The 21017-nt window shown below is 39.5% G+C and overlaps 1 protein-coding gene across 1 annotated transcript; it reads right to left on the bottom strand.

The window, feature by feature from the left end:
• Positions 1–15144: 15144 nt before the first annotated feature.
• Positions 15145–20537, bottom strand: SCG2 (secretogranin II). The gene is made up of 2 exons (XM_037139115.2): positions 20470–20537; positions 15145–17399 (listed from the first exon to the last, which is right to left on the bottom strand). Exons 1-2 carry the CDS (start codon positions 20478–20480, stop codon positions 15521–15523), a joined length of 1890 nt encoding a protein of 629 aa, XP_036995010.2. The 5' UTR covers positions 20481–20537; the 3' UTR covers positions 15145–15520.
• Between the last annotated feature and the right edge of the window lie 480 nt (positions 20538–21017).

Raw genomic sequence — 21017 nt, 5'->3', positions numbered from 1 at the left:
ACATTCTCCCCCTCCCTTTGGGAAGGCAACTCCTCCCCTGTCCCACCTCAGCTCTGCCCAGCTCCACCCCTTTCCAAATTCCTCTCCACTAGCCCAAAATATAAGCCTAGCCCCCAAAACCAAAGGGCATTTCACTTCTCCAATCTGCCTATCTGAGTGTGTACTTACACTTCAATCAAATCTTTGTGCTTTGCTGACTATCTCACTTCCAAATTCTTTCCTGTGTAGTGACAAGAACCTGGACGTTTGCACTGGATTGAGGCCTCCTTTGGCATCCTCGTTAGTCTCCCACACGAAAACCACCACAGCAAGATATTCCAACAACTTTCTAAGCACTCTAAGCAGACGTCTTAGTCTCTGTTTCCCACATGTACTTTATGTTCACCAAGACTACCATTTCCGATTCCAGCCCCCACGAAATGTCTGTCTGGAAACTTTCTCATCTCACAGTTTACAGCTAAGGTCATGACATCACTGAGTCATGTAACTAAGGCCGGTGGGTGCAAAAAGATGAAAAAAAAATCCTCTCTTTTGTTTCCATTGTAAAGTAATACCTCTTCAGGTTGAATAACCCCATCTTCTTCTCACTCTCATCTCTGGAAGTCATCTGTCCCCAGCAATCCCAGGAAGTTGCTTATCAGAATGAGGTAGAGAAGACTGGGGACAAAGAATATGTTTAGCTTGCAGAGTATGTGACTGGATAAATCAATTCTGTGAACTTTGTTTGCAGAACACAGCAGATACTGTGCTTCCTGACACCCAACGCCCCATTGAACATTTCCTGAGCCACCTATTTGTCTCTTCTAAAGATCAATATATATGATTTTTGCAGAGTCAGGATGTTATTCCACAACCACAAATATGTGCCCTTGGGACATTTGTATCTTCTCACCCCTGGCCTCCCTAGCATTCTTAAAGGAAAAAAGCTTCCATTGTGTTATTAAAAAAAAAAACCAGTAGAATTTTTCCTCTTGTTTTCATCCAAAACTATGTTATACGTTTTGGAGATAGAGACAAATTCTATACTGAAAATTCAGAGACCTTAGGGAGGGTATCTACCTTCATTCACCAGTATTTACAGTCAAGTCGTCCATTATCAGGGATTTAAGCTTTTCATTCCACCATTAGAGCTAAGTGCAAATCCAGTGCAGTCCTCCTGGGGAGGAATTAACACCACAGTGTAAAATGACAGCAGTGTCCTCGTAGACAAGGCATTGTCAGACCCACAGAAACTTGTGCTGATGTGAATGAGCCTATCTGGTCCCTGAGCATGTTTACAAATGAGGAAACTGAGCCTGGAGCAAGGTACATGTTGCCTGACAGACGCAGTTCATTGTGACCTGAGGTCTTCTGATTCCTCAGCCACTGTTCTTAGAGGAAGAAGATAAAGCTGATTGTGGAAGATACTGGGGAAAGTACCAATGGAAGCCAGAAGAGAGTTGAGGAAGATGAAGGTCAGAAAGCTCTCCAGGAACTACACTTTGTACATGCAATCCCCAAATCATAGGACCTCAAAATCCTCAGGTGACACTCACTGTCCAACAAGCTTTCATTGCTGGGATCCAATTTTCTTTCCTAGACTCTTCTTGATTTACAATATATAGGTAAGAAAGAAACACCATATAGGGGGTGAGGAATACATTTTTATACTCCCAGCCAACCAAAAAAAAAACTGTAAATATGTGAATTTTTAAAAACAACTGTATCCTGGACATACTTAGCACAAACTCTTGGCAAAAGTGTCCTCTCAGCCACTTGCTAGCACTCACTACCTTGTGGTTCTACCAGTGATAATGACACTAATGACGGTCACAAAAGTCAACTACTACTTAACATATGACCAAAAAAAAATGACATCTCTATTTTTCCTATAATTAATCCAGTCTTTCTCCTGAGCTCTCATCACTGGATTACCAGAAAAACAAATTAACCAAATGTCCAATACAATAAATGATCTATTTAGGAAATAGCTTCTGACTTGTTAAAAATACTAGGTCTCTGAGATAATCTCCCATCTTCTCTGCTTTTCTGGTTTATAAGGTAAGGGATTGGGGGAAAACACTTGTGTGTCTTTGAAAGCCCAGGAAAGAACTGGGGTCCTGATGCAGTGTTATCCTCTCCTCCAGTCTCTGGGTGTTGCAGACGTGGTGGTGCCTCTCTCAGATCCCACTTCAACAAACAACTCTGGCCAGTTTACCAGCCATTAGCTGATAGCCTTCAGCAGTTAGCTCCTTCAAAGTCTGTCTCAGCTTCTGAGCTAGAGCTACATGGGGGGTGGGGTCTTTGACCAATATCTGAGCAAAGAAATGATAACCGAGCCGTGTTCTTTTTGTGGTGGTTCCCTGCCAGGGCATGAGCAAGCTGGCATGGGGTCCCGGCCATTTCAGGCTGGAGTCTGTGCCCGGTCTAACCCACAGTCTGTTTTCTCTAAGTTTTGTCCATTTTTGGTAGTCGGATCTGGCCTATTCAGCCTCTTTTCAGTTTCCCCTGGACGCATTCCTCTGTATACCATGTCCTTCATCAACCTCAGTCCTGGCAGTCCAACAAGGCAATAGACATATGCAGGCATAAGTAGTCAAAGTTCCAAGAAAGTCTCTCTCAGAGCATTGGATTACATAGCCATCCCTGAGCCATCATTAAGGAAAAGAGGGCGGGGTACCATGATTGATGGAACTTGGGACTCACATGGTTCTGTGGCTTCAAGTGAGGAGGTGCCATTGTTACCAGTTCCAATGCATACACGTGGACTGGGATGGGGCAGTTCCCAAAGCAGGTGGGAGGGTGTGAGCAGCAGAACAAGGGAATGGAATGGTGAGTATACAAAAAAGGACAAACAAAAAAGTGCTTCTCACTATGCATTCCCTGTTCTGAAGAACTTTCATGCTTTATTAGTCACATATAAGCAGATAATTATAATACAATATGGCAAGTGTTGTTCAAGGAGTAGTTAGTCCAAAGAAGAAAAAGACTAATGTGCTTATCTTTTGGAAGATGTGAAGGCTGGGTCTGCGGGGTGGGAAGTAAAAGAAAGCAACGTGCAAACAGGCTTCAAAAAGTTGCACTTCAAAGCGTGAACGAAAGCTTGGTAAAAAGACAAAATAGAGGACCATCCAGATGGGAGGAATGGAATATTCTGGGACACTGAGACAGAAAACATCGTGGTGGAACACCCATCCTCCCATGAAGTCCTTGTTGGAGCATCTCCACAGGGGTGTATTAAAACTTAGTCCATTCTAAACGTTTCATATCTCTAGTCCTAGTGCATCTTTCCTCCCAAGATGCTCCCAATTCATAGCAAATAAGAATAAACTCTGCATTGAGGAAATCGGGCTAATCCATTGGCTTACCTATGGGGTTGGCCAGGAAGTTTGTTTGGTTTTTTCCTGTAGGATGGCTCTAGCAGTGCTTAGTTGTCTTTAACTTCATTCAAAATAATTTTGTTAAATTGTATTGTGACAGATGTCATATCAGCGTGCATTTTTTAAAAACTTATCAAAATGGGTGAATTTTTGTGCAGCCATTTTAATACTGAAGATGGAAGCAGATACACAACAGTTTTGGCATATTGTGCTTTATTATTTCTAACAAGGTAAAAATGCAACTGAAATGCAAAAAAAGATCTGTGCAGTGATATGGAGAAAGTGCTGTAACTGATTGAACTCATCAAAAGTAGTTTGCAAAGTTTCATGCTAGAGATTTCTCGCTTGACAATGCTCCACAGTGGGGTAGACCAATTGAAGTTGATAGCAATCAAATTGAGACATTAATTATGAACAATTAACTCTATACCACATGGATGATAACTGACATAGTCAAAATATCCAAATCAATAAAATTATTGGTGAAAATTTGTCTTTTATGTTATGGAAAAAACCTTATGGACTCTTTGACCAACGTTTTTAAAATTATTTTATTGCTGTCCAATTATAGTTGTCTGTGTTTACCCACCATCACTCCCCCTCAACCCATCCAAACCCACCTCCCTCCCTTGCTTCCACCCCTCCTTGGTTTTGTCCATGTGTCCTTTATAGTTGTCCCTGAAAAATCATTCCCCTATTATCCACTCCCACCTCCCCTCTGGTTACTGTCCCAACATTTTTTGTAATGATTTTTCTTTAATTTTATAGTTACAGATACATCCACAGAAAAGGTTATGATTTCAACTCAGTAACGAAGAGATAAGAGACTTCTGCCAAGATGGAGGCATAGGTGGAGATGCCGTGCTTTCTCACACAACCACGTTTTGAGACAATAAAATATTAGCAACAGAAAACATAGCCAGAACACAGAAAATTGAACTTTTCAGAAGTCCGATAACAACGAATTCTTCAGCCTGATCGGTAAGAACCGGGGCAAAACCAGCAGCTGGTGGAGTGGGGTTGCACAGGAAAACTCAGTCAGACAGACTTGGGCTCACGGATCCCAGGCGTGGGGTTGCAAAGGGCCAACCCAGTGAGCGACCTAGTGAGCACGACCCAGTAAGTGACTGGGGATCCGGCGAGGGTGAAGGGCAGTGGGTTGACTGTGCTGGCGCATTCCTGCGCAGATAGACCAGCGAGGGAGTGGGCAGTGAGACAGGAGGCAGCAGAGACAGCCGCCATTTCCCAGCTCTGACCCCGCCCTCACATACAGCATCACAACCCAGCGACCCCGCCCTGGAGGCCCCGCCCCACCCCTAAGGCTCCACTCCTCATACTTAATGGGTGTGAACAGACCAAAAATGGCTCAAGATCTCAAAGCCCCAGAGCCCATAAATCTAAGTGACAAAGAAATCGCAAAACTTTCAGATGCATAGTTCAAAACACTGGTGATCAGGATGCTCACAGAACTGGTTGATTTTGGTCACAAATTAGAGGAACATATGAAGGCTAAACTAATTGAAATGAATGGCAATGCACAGGAAACCAATAGTAATGGAAAGGAAACTGGGACTCAAATCAATGGAGTGGACCAGAAGGAGGATAAAAATGACCAACCAGAAAAGAATGAAGAAACAAGAATTCAAAGAAATGAGGAGAGACTTAGGAACCTCCAGGACATCTTTAAACACTCCAACATCCGAATTATAGGGGTACCAGAAGGGGGAAAGGAACAGCCACCAGTGGAAAACTTATTTGAACAAATAATAAAGGAGAATTTCCCCAATCTGGCAAAGGAAATAGACTTCCAGGAAATCCAGGAAGCTCAGAGAGTACCAAAGAAGTTGGACCCAAGAAGAAACACACCAAGGCACATCATCATTACATTAGCCAAGATTAAAATGAAGGAGAGAATCCTAGAAGCAGCAAGAGATAAGGGGACAGTCACCTACAAAGGAGTTCCCATCAAACTGTCAGCTGATTTCTCAAAAGAGACCTTACAGGCCAGAAGGGGCTGGAAAGAGGTATTCCAAGTCATGAAATCCAAAGACCTACAACCAAGATTGCTCTATCCAGTAAAACTTTCATTTAGAATGGAAGAGACAGATAAGGTGCTTCTCAGATAAGATCAAATTCAAGGAGTTCATCATCACCAAGCCCTTATTATATGAAATGTTAAAGGGACTTACCTAAGAAAAAGAAGATAAAAAAGATGAACAGTGAAAGGACAGCAAACTCACAGTTAGTAACAACCACATCTAAAACAAAAGCAAGCTAAAAGGACAGCTAGATCAGGAGCAGAACCATAGAAATGAAGATCACATGGAGGGTTAGCAACAGGGGAGTGGGAGGAGGAGGAGGAGGAGAGGGGAGAAGGTACAGAGAATAAGTAGCATAGATGGTAGGTAAAAAAATAGATAGGGAGGAGGGCAAGAATAGTATGAGAAATATAGAATCTAAAGAACTTGAGACACGTGGTCATAAACTAAAGGGGGGGAATGGTAGGGGGGTGCAGGGTGGAGGGGAATGAAGGGGAGAATAGAACAACTGTAATGGCATAATCAATAAAATAAAAATTAAAAAAAGAAGAAGAAGAGATCATTCTACATTAAAAGAGACTAGGAAGGGCATTTTAGGTGATCTAAACTTCTTGAATTCTTGATACTCTAGATATGTAAATTAATGATCAATATACTTATGTATATTTACATGTGCATACATGCAAGAGTAACATATGTAGAGTATATTATGAGTCTGTTCATTATGTTAAAATACCATTAATGGACATAGATTGTATACATATGCATAATATATTCACATGTTTTATATAGCATACATAACATATACTTACATATATTAAGAAGTCATTCTTTATATAATAGGCATAATCAAAAGTGACATTTCATATTGTATTGAATTCTGTGTTTCAACGGTTCCAATTATGATATCTGAACACAGCCTATTTAAAATTAAACCTTATATTATCTCTTACTGGAAATGAATAGAAATATAGAACACACAATTAGAAACTCTTCTCATTTATTTTTTGTTGCATGTAACTTCCCTTTAATAGTATAAGTCTTATGAGGAACAAATCTTAAGCACAATGAATAAAAAGCACAGGTCATGGCTCATTCCATCCACACTCTGGAAAGGCTCCTAAACCACTAAAGAGGCTCAGGTTGGCACCGCTGCCTTCTTATTTTCTTCAATATGAAAGTAGCCTGAAGGTGAAGGCACAAAACTGCTTTCACTATTCTCCTGAATCTTGAAACGCCTCCTGTGCCATGCTGATTTTACATGACAGAGTAGTTTGGTGCAGTAATCTGACTCTCCAGCTACCATAGCAACCTGTTGGTTCAGAATGAAATGAATTGTGGGATTATCACTAAGGGGGCAGGGAAAGGGGCTTCTACCTTATTTATTTTTCAGTCAGTTCATTGTGTAATGTCCATGAATGGGAAGGCCGAAAAGAAATTCTCTGTTGTTTCCTGTAAAATCCACGTAGAATTTTTAAAAAACACTGTGGCTATTAATTATTCCTTTTAAGTCTATAAGGGTTGATTTGTCATTGCATCATCATTCAAATGTAGAGGACAAATACAGTCAACATTAAACTCTTCAATATCTCATTGAAAATCATTTTTAAAAAAGATGGCATTGGAGTAGTGTGTAGAAAGGACAGTCACATGAAATTAGAACTTGATCTTGTCAGTTTTCCCTGTCCATATTGGGTAACTTCAGCATAAATTGGGATTTTAAGCTTAAAATAAACCTGAAGTGTTGATTCAGATCACCTACAGACTTCTAAACATTCCAATCCTGGGAAATGGCCCCAGCTAAATTGGAACCCATGACAGATGGAATCAGAACTTGTTGCTTCATCACAAACCATTTTCTCAAAATAGCTGCCACATGAAAAATAATCCCATTTGTTGATGAGGCCAAAGTATTTTCACAATGTAGTCTATTTTGTGCAAATACAATATAACCCCTTCTTATATAGCTTTCTCTACATAATGTCTAGTACTAGGATTTACACATTACACTTGGTCAGTAGTTGTTTATTAATTAATTGGGAAGTTCTGCCTTACATTTAACAACTATTTAGTTCTAGGCACTGTGAAACCACTTCACGCATGTATAATCCTACCTCAGATCCAGCTAGAGTAAGTGTCTGATCCAATAAACAGCAAAGACAGGATTTTACTTGGTTTGGTTTTGTTTTATTAGCCCCAAAGCCTCTTCTTCAAATAAATTTTCCATCTGGTCAGAAGACTTTCTGAAACTGATATCTGAATGCTCTTTGAGCTGTGATGCAGGAGTTGATAAGCCTACCAACACTAGAAAGGCTAAATTAAATTATTACATGGTGGTCCAAACTCACCCCATAATACGTGAGTGAAAATTTAATCTTTAATTAAAACAGCAAGCTCTTGAGTATTTCTACACCTCAGGATTAAATAATTACCAGTCCAAATGGAATGCCAGTTTGGGAATCCAGGGTTGGGTTCAAACTCAAATTAAGGCAAATGTTCGATTAGATCCTCTTTAAAACATAAACCATGGCGCCATCCTAAGTTTTCAGATATTCTGGAAACACCAAGGTCAAAGAGATTATCAGATGACCATGAGGGGTGCCCAGTAGACATTTCACTTCACTCTTTCCTATTAAATTGAGCTGAGGTTACAGAAGACACCTGCAGACTCCCTAAAGCACAAGAGAGCAAAGAGGGAGGGATGATAACATTGCTCATTTATTCAACACTCGCATAGTGAGCAGCTCATGTGGAAGAGGCCTACTTTGGCTATTGTAGAGGACATTGAGAAGTGCGGACTTCGGAGCTTGCAATCCAGCAGGTGAGGCACACAGTTCAACATGACTAACCCTAGCTATGTAGTGAGACCAAGAGAAACAAATATTGCGATGAAGGTAAAAGAAAATCACTGTGAAAACCAGGGACAAGAAGCAATCAGTGCAGTTTTCATGGAGGTAGCAGCATGTGCACTGAGCCTCAAAGAATGACTAAAAATTGGAAGGGTCTGTGAGGCTGAGGACAAAAGCCTCAAAATATGGGTATGCACCAGAGCAACAAGAAGTAACAATGTGACTTTTCCATCATTATGTCATAGCACAAACATACAGGCCATTCTTCACCCCGTCCCCTCACTCCACCACCACTGCTCCCCTGTGCTTCCCAGAAGGCATGTCAATGATAATGATTTAATAAAAGAGCTTCAAGGGGGGGAAAAGAATCTAATAAAATAACAAACCTCAAGGTATCAACAATACATATTTACTCGAAAATATCCTGAGAATAGAAAACAGAGTGTATATAGGCATATGTAAATGATATGGAAATTAATTATAAATACACATGTGGCTTCGACTCTGCAGAAAAACTTGCTGATGATTGCTATAATAAACCCTCTGGAAGGTAAATACTGTGTGAACACTTGCAAACAAATTGTCATCTTTGTTCCAAATCCAAAGGCTTCAACTTGCCAGAAAAACTCCACTAGCTTTTCAGTCCCCAGTTCTTTTTTACCCTTCAGATGTTCCCTGAAGAAAACCCACAGGGCTTCCTGGGCTTCCGACCATCAGGAATAATAGTCGCAGCACAAATAGCTTTTCATGTAGTAGCTATGTATTTGGGCAGCATAACTTATTTCAACATGTGACTAATCTCCATTATATTTATAATAACAGTAATCTTTTTGTGCTAGGGGGTAAAATAACTATAATTCTCCCTTATTAATAAAAATACCAAAATTGCTATAATTTGGTAATGCTGGAAAACTACGGCATCTTAGAGGCTTGCCTAAGCATGGCGTTAGCCCTTCTGATCATGCATAAGTAAAACTGAAAAAATACCTGGGCCCATTTGTCACTGGCTGACAGCTTCTACCGATTCCTTTCCTGCAAGTCACAGAAGCAACTGAGTGCCAATGCTGCTATTACATCTTTTTTAGGTGATGATGAAAAATTTGGTATAGAGGGCACTGAAATCTGGATAGAAATTTTATTTTATTAATTTTACTCCATAAAATTTTAATAATTCACTAATGTCATTTACTTACATTAATTTCATTCTGTGAAAATTAAAAATGGGCCTTAAATCTGTACTTATATAATGAAGTTGATGTTTCTTTATTTATTTTCAACAAGAATTTACCTGTTTTCACTGTTCTAGGTTCAAAGTCTATTTCCCTTGTTTTTATTTTTTTCTTCTTTGTTTGTCCCTCATTCCCAATTTACTCATTTAGTCAATAGCTAGTTTCTGTGAACTTTCTATATTCCAGTTATTGATCTAGGGAGCCAGAGGTACAATGATGAATGAAGCAAACAAAAATTACCCTGGAGCGGGGGGGTTGAGGGAATTGCATTCTAGTGATAGAGGAGTAAGCAATAAATAAGGTGGAACTGCAGATGAAGAATGTCAGATGTAATCAGTGGTAAGGAGATAGAAAAAGTATGTAAGAATTGAAGGTTGAGAAAGAGTGCTGTTGAGAAGTCTGTATTTGCACAAAACACTCGAAGGAGTTTAGGGGGGAAAGCATGGGGAAATAACACTTCAGAAAGAAGAACCAGCAAATGCACAAGTCTCAAGGTGGGAGGATGCTTGTCCTAATCAAGGAACAGGGAGGAGGCCAGAGCAAGTGCAAAGGAGTAACAGGAAGAGTAGTATGAGAAAGTTCAGAAGTAGATCCTGTAGGGCATTCCACACCATAGCTATAGCTTTGGCTCTCACTCATCAGTATCATTTGATGTAGATTATAACCCAAACATACTGGTGGCTATTCAAAATTCAGTGAAAGTAGAGTGAAAGCAGGTAAAACCAACAGAAAGATATTTCAATAACTCAGGTGAGAGATGATCATGGTTGGTAGTGTATTAGGCATAGCGAAGGTAGTAGGAAGATGGGCTGCGGATATATCTTGAGGTTGAGACAACAAGCTTTGATATTAATCCATAAACAGGCTATACAATAAAGGAAGGAGTCAGGAAGAAAACCATGGGTTTTGATCTGAAGAACTGAGATGCGAAAGTCCATGAGAGATGCTGGAATTTTGTCGAGTAGGGGATGTTACCTTTGAGATACCTATTAAACATCCAAGTGGGGGTGTCATTGAAACAATTGAATCTATAAGTTTGAAATTCCAGGAAACATTATGAGCTGAACACACAGATTTGAAAGCTGTTGGCCATTCATTGGTGGTACAGACATGAGGCTGGGATGGGATCAACTAAGGAATGAGTGTAGACAGTTAAGAGAAGAATTTCAAGGTTTGAGCTCTGATCTCCAATGTTCAGAGGTTGGGGGAATGAGAAGGGATGGCGAAGGACACTGAGAAAGAGAGCCAGGCATGTTTGGTGACCTGAACACCAAGCAAAGAAGGTATTTACAGGGGAAAAAGTAATTACATTGTCAGATGCTGGTAAGTCAAATAAGATAAGGACTTGGAATTGATCATAAGATTTAGCAATGCGGGGGTCATTGTTAATCTTGATAAGACCATTTCTATGAAGTGGGGGTAAAATCCTGACCAAGAGGTTTGAGAATGTAAGGGGAGAATTTGGATAAGTACACAACACTTTTTAAAGAGTTTTTCCGTAAAGGAAAGAGACATGGGGCAGTATGTATAAGGGAAATTGGGATGAGAAGAGGTTTTTTAAAAAGTTTGCTTGGTCATTTGTTTTGTTGGTTTTGCATATGAAAAAATGCAGCCTATTTGTATGCTGATGGATATGATCCAGTAGAAAGGCAAAAGTTGGTGCATAGAGAATGGGAGGATTACGAAAACGAGGTTCTCAAATAAGCAAGAAGGCCAAGTTGGGTGCACAAGTAGGGGGCTTAATAAAGTCAGAAGCACAGGCCAGTTACCCACAAGGAAAGGAAAGAGTGCATCACCCCAGATGCAGGTAGGTAGGTAAAAATGAACATGGGGATCTACAGACCTTCTCCTCAGGCTGCTTTATTTTTCTCAGTGAAACATGAAGCTATATAATCATGAGAGAGTGTGGACCATGGAGGCAATGTTAGATATTTGCTGACATAGGGGAAGATATGATATTACCTAAGGGGGTGAGATTGAATGAGGTAGGGGTGTATGGCATTCCAGGAGAGCATTATGGGCCACTTGAAGTCAGCATGAGTAGAGTAAAATCAATCAGCAATGGTATGTTTTCCTGCTATGTTCAGTTGTAGGAGAGAAGGTATGAGTGGGTGGAGAATTGGACTCAACTAAAATTCTTGTTTAGCAAAGCAATTACAATAAAGCATGAGAGAAAGGAGTTAAGAATATTTCCAAAGGTGTGATTATAATGACAAACATGAAATTTAAGCTTGACAAGGTGGGTGGTGAAGAATATAAGGAATGAGAGAGAGTGGAAAGATGGTAGGATCCATGCGTTGCATTTCTGGTGGGTGTGGGGTATTATCAGAACAAGGCACAAAGGAGGTACACAGGAAATATAGAAGATGTTTGTTAGAGTGAAATGTTGAGCATTTATATTTAGGGTAGGTTGCACTTATTAATTAGTAAGGAAAAGATCAAGGGCATAATTATGTAAGTGACTAGCTGATGGAGGACGGAGCCTGGAAAGTGTTGAAAAGGTCATCTTCATGGATATTAAAATTGACAAATATTAGACAGAAGCAGTGTCAGGAGAAGTGACAATGAGCAGGAGCTACTTTTTAAATGCATGAGGGAGAGTGGCCCAAGGCAGTAGGTGACTACAACAGCGAGGGGTGATGGATGGGTACTGGCCGATAGCATGAAATTTAAAGTAGCAAATCAATAAAGTGTACACCTTAAATTTACATAGTGTTACATATCAAATATATTTCAATTTTTTTAAAAAAAGGTTATTCCAGCTCTTCTGGATGTCCAACATTCTGGCTTGACCTTTGCTTGGATTTTGTGAACCTTTATTTATGTTTTTGATACATTTCATTTAACTTGGTTTTACTTTCACTTGAATCTAAGGTAATCCTCATGAATAACAAAGCTGTGTACTAACATACTACCTCCCCTCAATAAAAAAAAATGAAAGAAAAAATGTCCCATAAGCAGCAAAAAGAAGCAAGGAAGAGAGTTTCAGGGGAAGCCAAAACTTCAGTGGAGAGATATTTCCCTCAGAGCAAGAAGGTGAAGAGAATATTCACAGAAAAGGTTGAGGATGCAGAGGATTTTGCTGATGACTGACCTCAAGTATTAAAGGGCATAATGAACAGTGTTATAGAATATGGGGAAGAGTAGGAATGAGGTTCAAACAGCTGATAGATTTTAGTGGGGGCACCAAGGGCAAGAGTGTGAGAAATGAGGGATGACTCGGAAGTTTTGTTATAAGGAGCATAATTGGTTTAGTCCTAATTGTCTGCAAGGCAGGTAGGGAGGAGAGGCCATCAGTACCCAGGGGAGGGAAGATTGAGTAGGTGAGGGTCTTGCAGAGATCACACAGAGCACCAGGCTCTTATCTGACCCCTGGGGGAGACATGAACTCTGAGAAGAGGTACTGTGTTGGTGCACATGCAGCTTCTCTCTCTTTCCTGTGGAACCTGCAGAGGACAACTGCTTGGAGGGCTCAAGCTACTCCGTGACTTCTAGTGAAAGAGACTTCTGGGTATGAAAAGGGGAAGCATTGCCCTAATTCCAACTAATTTGTCATCCACACGCTTGAACAGTACCTAGCACTTTATTTTTTATGCCAGTGAACCATGTATGTATGAAGAAAATCTTTGGATCAAAAACAAATGTCTGATGACTCAATAGCTGGAGACACAGCGGCACTGCAAGAAGGCAGAGATGCTTGCTGACTGCTGTCTGAGCAGTCAGGCAGACAGCATATATCCCAAATTAAATATCTCCCAATTGCCCATCCTGATGCCTGAAATGTCATTGTTAGAGAACTCTGGAATTTCAAGTCCAGCTGAGAGACTTGGAAAAAAAGCATCACTTGGTGTCATAGTGAAATGAGTGCAAGGTTTAGGATCCCCCAGATTTGTGTATAAATCCCAGCCTGGAGCCTCATCAGCATGTTGTATCAGTCACTTGCTCTCACTTCCTAACCTCCCGGAAGGGCAACTTTCTGTTGGATGGAGGTGTGCCAAGTACTCATTTCTTCTAAGGGCTTGTATGAATATAGTCACACAGTGAACTTGGCACAGTTGGAGTGACTTACTGAATGAAACAGAGAGTTGAAGAGAATATCCAATGGGCATAGGTGAATGTGGACATATGCAAAGCATAGTGTATAAATATGTACCTATTTAAGCTTCACAAGTATCCTGGCTGTCTCGGTTCACACTACTGCCTCGCAGGGTAATAACTCTCTACTTTGAAAGTATTTAAGTAAAAATCACTCATTAGAAACACTGTAAATATAATTCACCTCTAAGTACTCTTACAGATGATTGGATTTCATAAAATTGTATGATAATTGGACAGAAAACAGTCAAGGCAAAATTATGAAGTAGGAAACCCTACATTCAGTGTTTTCCCTCAAGGTATGCAAGCTTTCTAATCACCGTCTGATGGTTCAAGTATTGTCTCCCCTCCCCACCCAGACACACAATGCAGACATACACCCCACACATACTCACTTGTGCCCTCACTGGGGAGTGGCCCATACTGAGACCTCATGAGCTTCTCACCACCCCACCTCCAAAGTCCCCAGTCTCAGGGGAAAGGGCATTTCCCAGAGTCAGTGCAGTGAAGTGGTTAAGAATGTAGGCTTCGTCAGCTTGCATACTGGGGGACACTGGAAGTTATATGTAACCTTTCTGAGTTTCATTTCTCCTCATTTAAAAGAGAAATCAAAGACCCTTGACAGTAGTATAGTAGAGACCAAGTGAGATAAAGGGTTAAAATGTTTTGTATAGTGCCTGGTGTCCAAAAGTATTCAGTAAATAGTGATAATTATTTATTCCTTTGGTGTTTTAACAGCCATTGTCATTGTGCTGCTCTGTGTATTTTCTTGCTCCTCATGTTGATTCCCAGTTGCTATGTTAGGATGCTGTTATCTTCCATGGCCCCTGAAGTGAGGCACACATAACAGGTACTGCCCACCCTGTTCACGATTCTCTCCCAGCCCTAGGGCAAGACAGAGGGCAGCTGGCATATTTTCACTGTGCCTGTGCCCTCATTTAGCTGACACTCAGTTTGGGGGTCTTGTAACCCCTCTGAAATCATACAAAAGAGGTAGAAGCTTTCTTTGTACTCTGGGGACCAAGGTGACCTGGGAATAGGTAGATTGCTTCCTTGTCTATAGTCATTTTTTATTGTCCTGTACACAGCTATTTTTTTTCAGTGTTGGTTATGTGTATGGAAAAATTTAATGTTTCTATGTATACAAATCAAGGGTAAAAGGTATAAAAGGACAACAAAGCCTTACTCCATAAGTTGTATGTGCATGTGTGTGTGTATATGTGTGTGTGTGTGTGTGTGTGTGTGTGTGTGTGTGTGTGTGTGAAAAACCTCAGGCAAGAATTAGCTAGTGGGCTGTTAGAGAATGCTGCATTCTATAAGCACACAGCATGTTCATACACTGATGATTTATGATTTCTTACCTGGGTTGGCTGTGGAAGGTGGAGATTTTCTCTTTTGGCTTCATACTGCTTGCTCCACAGTCATTGTCTCCAGTTTTCCAGAATGAAGAGTCCACAGTTGTCCAGAAATAACATTTATTAGTCAAAAATAAAACACACAATAGAAAAGACCTTATAAATAAAACTATATATTTATAATGCTTTATTTTTTTTGCTTCAGTACTCCACAAAACACTACAGACAGTAACAAAATAATTCAATAAATATTAAAAACTATCAAGAAGATTATAAGACACCCTTTATCATATGTGAGCATCCACAGTGCCACAACCATTAGATACACTATTAAACACTATCATAGATATCTTTCTTAAAGAAGGGGTATAATTACTTTTTTTTATCCAGAAGTCATAACATTTACATGTATCAATACACAAGAGAACAACTCAGAGTAAGTGAAGCAGACAACCCAGTGAAATGGAGACATCTGCCTGTGCATCACTTAAAGATATTACAGTGTTAACAGGATAGAAGTCAACACACTAAAGAGAAATGTTGGGGTTTTCCTGGGGTATGAGGAGTGCAAGTAGGGCATTTAATGAAAGCCTCTTACATGTTTTCCATTGCTCTCTTAGTAATATGCTCCCTTCCCTTGTCTGCCTTTTCTTGGTTGAGGTATTCCAGCACTTTCATCAACAAACGATCTTCATCAAAGTACTGTTTGTTTGGGATATTCTCATTCTTCGGGGGCCCCAGGGGGAGCCCTTTGCTTACCGAGGCTGGTTTATCGGTGTCCTGGGAGCTGCCTTGATTCATATGCTCTTTGATGGCCTGCTCTATTTGATCCTCTTCCTGTAAGTCATCTTCAGATGAGACTTGATTGGGAACCCGCTTCACCTGGTTTGCATTCATGATCTCAGGGTATTTAACTAGCATTCTGGCCAAGTACTCTCCTAATTCTTGATCCTTGTCATTCAGGTTTTCATATGCCATTTGTCTGTTTTCAACCTCTGGCATCCAGGCCCCTTTGAACACCTGGTTTGCTCTCGATCCTCCAGGACCATAGAGGAGTCTCGGCCGAATCTTCTCCTGGTTATACTGACTGGGAAAATAGGGAGGCTTTTGGTTTGCAGCACTTTCCACCCCTAACAGATTTAAAATGTCCTCAACACTGAGCCCATCAGGTAGGGCCTCTGTAACAGCACGACCAGATGTTTTGGGGTAGCCATTCTTGGAGAGCATCTTATTTTGGAATATCTCTGGACGGTCTAAGTCAACCTCTGAAATGTCATCTAGGTCCACAGGAAGTTCAAGTTCCTGCTCTGGTTCCACTGATCCATTTGGCTTCTCTCCCATTTTGAGCATGTCAATTAAGTCTTCAGGGGGTATCTGTAAATTCCTTGAAATTTCAATCAGCTGATAAATGGACTGAGAATCAAGTGGTTTCTCAAAAAGCCTGGTTGCTCTTTCCCCATTTTGCCCTCCATTCTGGGACCTCCCACTTCCTGCAGCATTCACTAACCTTTTCAGATAGGCAATTACTTTGGAGACATCGTCTGAGAGTTGATCTTTACTCTCTTTCTGGAGATCTTCATCCTGGAGGCCCAGCTGCCCTGAACGCTTCATTTCATTATTGATTTGTTCATTTTTTTCTGTGTTCTCTTTGCTGTCCTTTACCTCTTCCTGGGTTTGACTCTCTACTTTTTCCTCTACGGGGTTCCAATCTTCTCCTCCAACCACATCTTCATAGGCAATGTTATTGGCCTTATAGATATCATCATCATCATCTGTGTAAAGTTTTTGCTCCTCATCAGCCCTCTCACGCTTTTGGTTATTTGGTCCTGTCAGTTTCCCCAGCTCTTGGAACACAGATTCCAGTGTAGCAAGACTCTGAGGAGTATATTGTTCCTCCACTATTTCATTTGTGCGCTTAAAGGGGTTGTCCCTGGAATTCTCTTCATACATAGGAGGAAATCGCATGTGCTTGAGCTTTCTCTCTGGCCACTGTTGAGTCTCATAATCATCAGGCATGTCAATTGGAAAGTTCTTCTCTGAATTCAAGGTATAGGGTTTGTTTTCATCTGGTGCAGACTGAGGCTCATTTTCAGCCTTTCTCAGAGCTTCAAGTATTAGCCTCATCCACTCATCTTCACTCAGGGGATCCCTTGCACTTTCTGGCAGGTGACTTTCATCCCCATGTTCTTTTTGCTGAAAAGGGAAAGAGACACCTTGGTAGGGATTATAGTTTGGGCTGCTTTCTTCCTTGTGAGCTTGTTGTCGGAGCTTTTCTATGTACTCCAAAGCCCTGATCATTTCAGGACTGGGAAACCTTTGGACACTTTCCAATCTGAGGTCTGGTTCTTTCTGAAGCAGCTGGTTTCGCTGAAATGAAGCTGCTTCAGCCCCAGAGATGAGGACAATTAAAGGAATGAGAGACAGGGCTGCTCCAAGCCAGTGAGTCTTAGCTTCTGCCATGTTGAAAGATTTCCTTAAAGATGGAAAACAGGAGTTAACACAAATGAAGCAGACTACAACACTATAGCAAAAGAAGTAATCAACCATTTGGTGGGAGGGGGAACATAATAGAGATTACTTCACATTAAACTTAAGATGACTGTTTTTGAAATCTATAAATATACCCTCTATGATTCCCACAAGCTAACCACGGGAATCTAACAAAATTGATGCCCCTTTGCATCAAATTTGCATGGTATACACCTGGTTAAAATAATAACAAAAACACTGGTATGGTATTTCTCAAATTTTATTTTTAAAATATTTTATTTATTTATTTTTAGAGAGAGGAGAAGGGAAGGAGAAAGAGTGAGAGAGAAATATCAATGTGTGGTTGCCTCTCATGTGTCCCCTACTGGGGACCTGGCCTGCAACCCAGGCATGTGCCCTGACTGGGAATCAAACCGGTGACCCTTTGCTTCACAGGCCCATGCTCAATCCACTGAGCTACATGAGCCAGGGGTCAAATTTTATTTTTTAAATCACAAAACATGTAGGTTGGTTTTAGTATCCATTGTGTCTGTTTAATCAAGGCTTTCCAAGTTGAGTTTTAGTTTTCTTGAATAGCATTCCTATTAAAATCATTGACAAAAAGGTTAGTTGGTATAATTTAAAACATGCATGTATACCTGCACACACATATAAACATGCACACAAAATAATTTTCTTAAGGTTGTACCAAAAAAGCATGTGGTTTAGCTCCTAAATTGTCCACCTAATTTTATTGTAGAAATATAGCAGCAATAATGTCATTACATATGATAAAGTGATACAGTATGTCAATGTCAATCATACTGAACTACCTTGTGGATGAGTCCCACTCACATATATTTTTCAGAACTAATTTAGTCTCACTCTGACACCAAATCTGGCTATCAATTTTGAAAGGTGTGTACCTTAATAATCTCCACAACATGCGTTTTTGTCAGGTCCAAGCTAGTAGGTAATCCAATGAAGTTTCTTTCTGTTTCGACATATTAAAATAATAAACTGTTTTAAAATATCTGTGCTCCATGTTTCTTCTAATAATTGTATTGTCATTGTCTTGCAAAATGCAATCATGGTTATATTTTTCATCAGCCCTCAAGAATGTATAGTAAATAATAACAGATGCTACAAAAAGAACATGAGTTTATTTAAACAGTCTATTTCTGAACTTGGGAGTATTCCAATTCAGCTTGATTTATGCTTGTGTATTTTGGTCTGGACCTGTGAAATTTTAAATGACTCATGATGTTAAAATATCTTAAAATAACCACTATGTAACTCCTGATTTAGGTATACACAGATAATGTGTTGAATTCTTCCTACTTAAAAATCTTCATTCATTTTTTTCTCTATTGCCTTATTATCTCACATATGAATTAACAAGGATATTAGTTCTTATAAGCTTTACATTTGGCATTGCTAACATTGATAAACTATTTTAATACTTTCCATTTTGTTGCAAATAAAATAAATATAAAGAAAGTTTATAAGTTTGGTCATGATATCTGTACTTGGATCCTGGTTGTGTAATATGTAAGCTATGTGGGTACAATTTTCTGTTAGCTTAGACATCAATTGCAGAACATATCATTGTTTACAAAATAATATTAGTGTTTAGGTAATTTTTAAAGCCCCAAAACATCTATATCTATAGAAAAAAAAATTAGCACAGATGCATATATTCATTAAAATGATTCTCATTAACCAGACTACTTAATTTACTGAAAGAAAACTCTCTAAAGGTATGTCAGAGAAAACTTGTAAAATACTTACTATGAATCAATGTTTACTAAAAGCAATTTTATTCATAAATTTTTAGGTCTAAATAAAGATACATTATACATGCTTCTTTATATTATTTCAGGGTTAATTTAGTCTTGCTATCTATTTTCAACATTATCACTTAAGATACTAATTTTGAGAACCTTAGTGAAATCGTTTTCTTTTAAACCATTATCCTGAAGTATTCTTAACATAGGAGTTATGTGCTTGTCTTTAAAATCATTGTCTTGTGGTGGTTGGGGATGGGGGCTTTGCTGTAGAGTTGGGGCAGAATACTCAATGCAGGTATTTAAACTATAATCTAACAAGCTCTTCACCTTAGTCATTTAGAAGGTTCAGTTTGGATGGTTATTGTCTTTGAGTAAGACTCAAGGGATGCCTTTCTTGGGTAGCAGCCCTCCAAAGTGGTGAAGATGAGTAAAAATGTCTTTTCTATTAACATTTGACTGGAATATGAACAAATAAAGGTGGATATATCTAATTCAAGCAATTCAACTAGTCAGGATATAGGGGGGGAAATTGTCCCATTAAAAATCTTTAGCAAAATATTGCACAATATTTTTCAATGAAAACATAATAATAACAGTTCATACAATCATAGATGTTTTCCTCAGGTATTCAGGTAATTATATCTCTGCATTCCATGCATATATCCAATCTATAATCCAAGATAATATTTCATTCTGAATAAAGGAAGAAGCCTGTTTTCGAGATCATTCCAATCTTACTTTCCTGGAACTAAAATGATCAAATCATAATGTAAGACATCTCAGAGTGTATCAATTCAGAAAAAGATTGTATATAGTTAGTTAATTTTGAGCTCTTGCCAGGTAATAGTTCCATGATTGGTTGATAAAATTTATGACTCATGGATTTAAGAACCTTTGAATCATTGAAAACCAACTGTTAAAAATATTAAGCATATAAAGGCTTTGTATCTGGTTCTTGGGGGAGAAAGACAATAAATTAAGGAAAGAAACAAAATACTGAGCTTGGTTAACTTTACATTAATACTAAAATTCTTAACTTTTTCATGCTTATCATGACTAAATAACATGGTTAATAAATATCTAACAGCAAGTGGTATACAACATAGATTCAGTCACGTATATACCTATACAGTGTCCTTACATCGGCTAATGAGCAGCAGGTTGTTTATTCAGTTATTCTATACATAAAAGCTAGTCAGACGACCTTTTCTTCTCAGCTAGAAATTAAGGGAAGAAAAAACAATTTAGAACTTTCCAGCAAATCAAACAGAAAAGCAGCCTTACCTCTTTTTCATATGGCAGAGAACATCCACAGCATGTTCCTCCGAGTCCAACGGCAGAGCTGGTCGGGCCGTTTCAGCACCCGGACAGCTCCTGGGCTTATAGGGAGCCGCCGCGCCTGACTCCGCACTGCCACACTGACGTCACCGCGGCGAGTCACAAACCGGAGCGCAAACGAGCTTCCTCCAAGAACCCGAGAGAAAATAATCACTTTATATGTTTTTTTTTAAAAATGCTGCATGCTTACGCCACCTGTCTTTTTGTAGCAAAAATTGCAGCTGGTTTTTTTTTTCTTTTATCAAAACCTTCGAGGCTTGAAATATAATGCTCTTCACAATTTCCCTTAGAAAGAATTCTGCCAGACAGACATGGCTAAATTGCAATATAACCTCACCTATATTCTAGTATTTTGTGGTTAGATCTTCTTTTTGCTGTTTTTCTTGTCATCGTTATAAGAAAGTGTACAAACACAGATTTTTTCTTCTTTATTGCCTATGAAAAAATTATATTTCTTGCTGTACTCTAAGAGGATCCAAAGGCACATTATAAAC

The sequence above is a fragment of the Artibeus jamaicensis genome, unplaced genomic scaffold (genome assembly GCF_021234435.1).
Source record: "Artibeus jamaicensis isolate MK-2021 breed Jamaican fruit bat unplaced genomic scaffold, CSHL_Jam_final contig_1015, whole genome shotgun sequence".
Lineage (NCBI taxonomy): Eukaryota > Metazoa > Chordata > Mammalia > Chiroptera > Phyllostomidae > Artibeus > Artibeus jamaicensis.
Note: the sequence above shows the minus strand (reverse complement) of the source record. Positions and strands in the feature narration are given on the sequence as shown.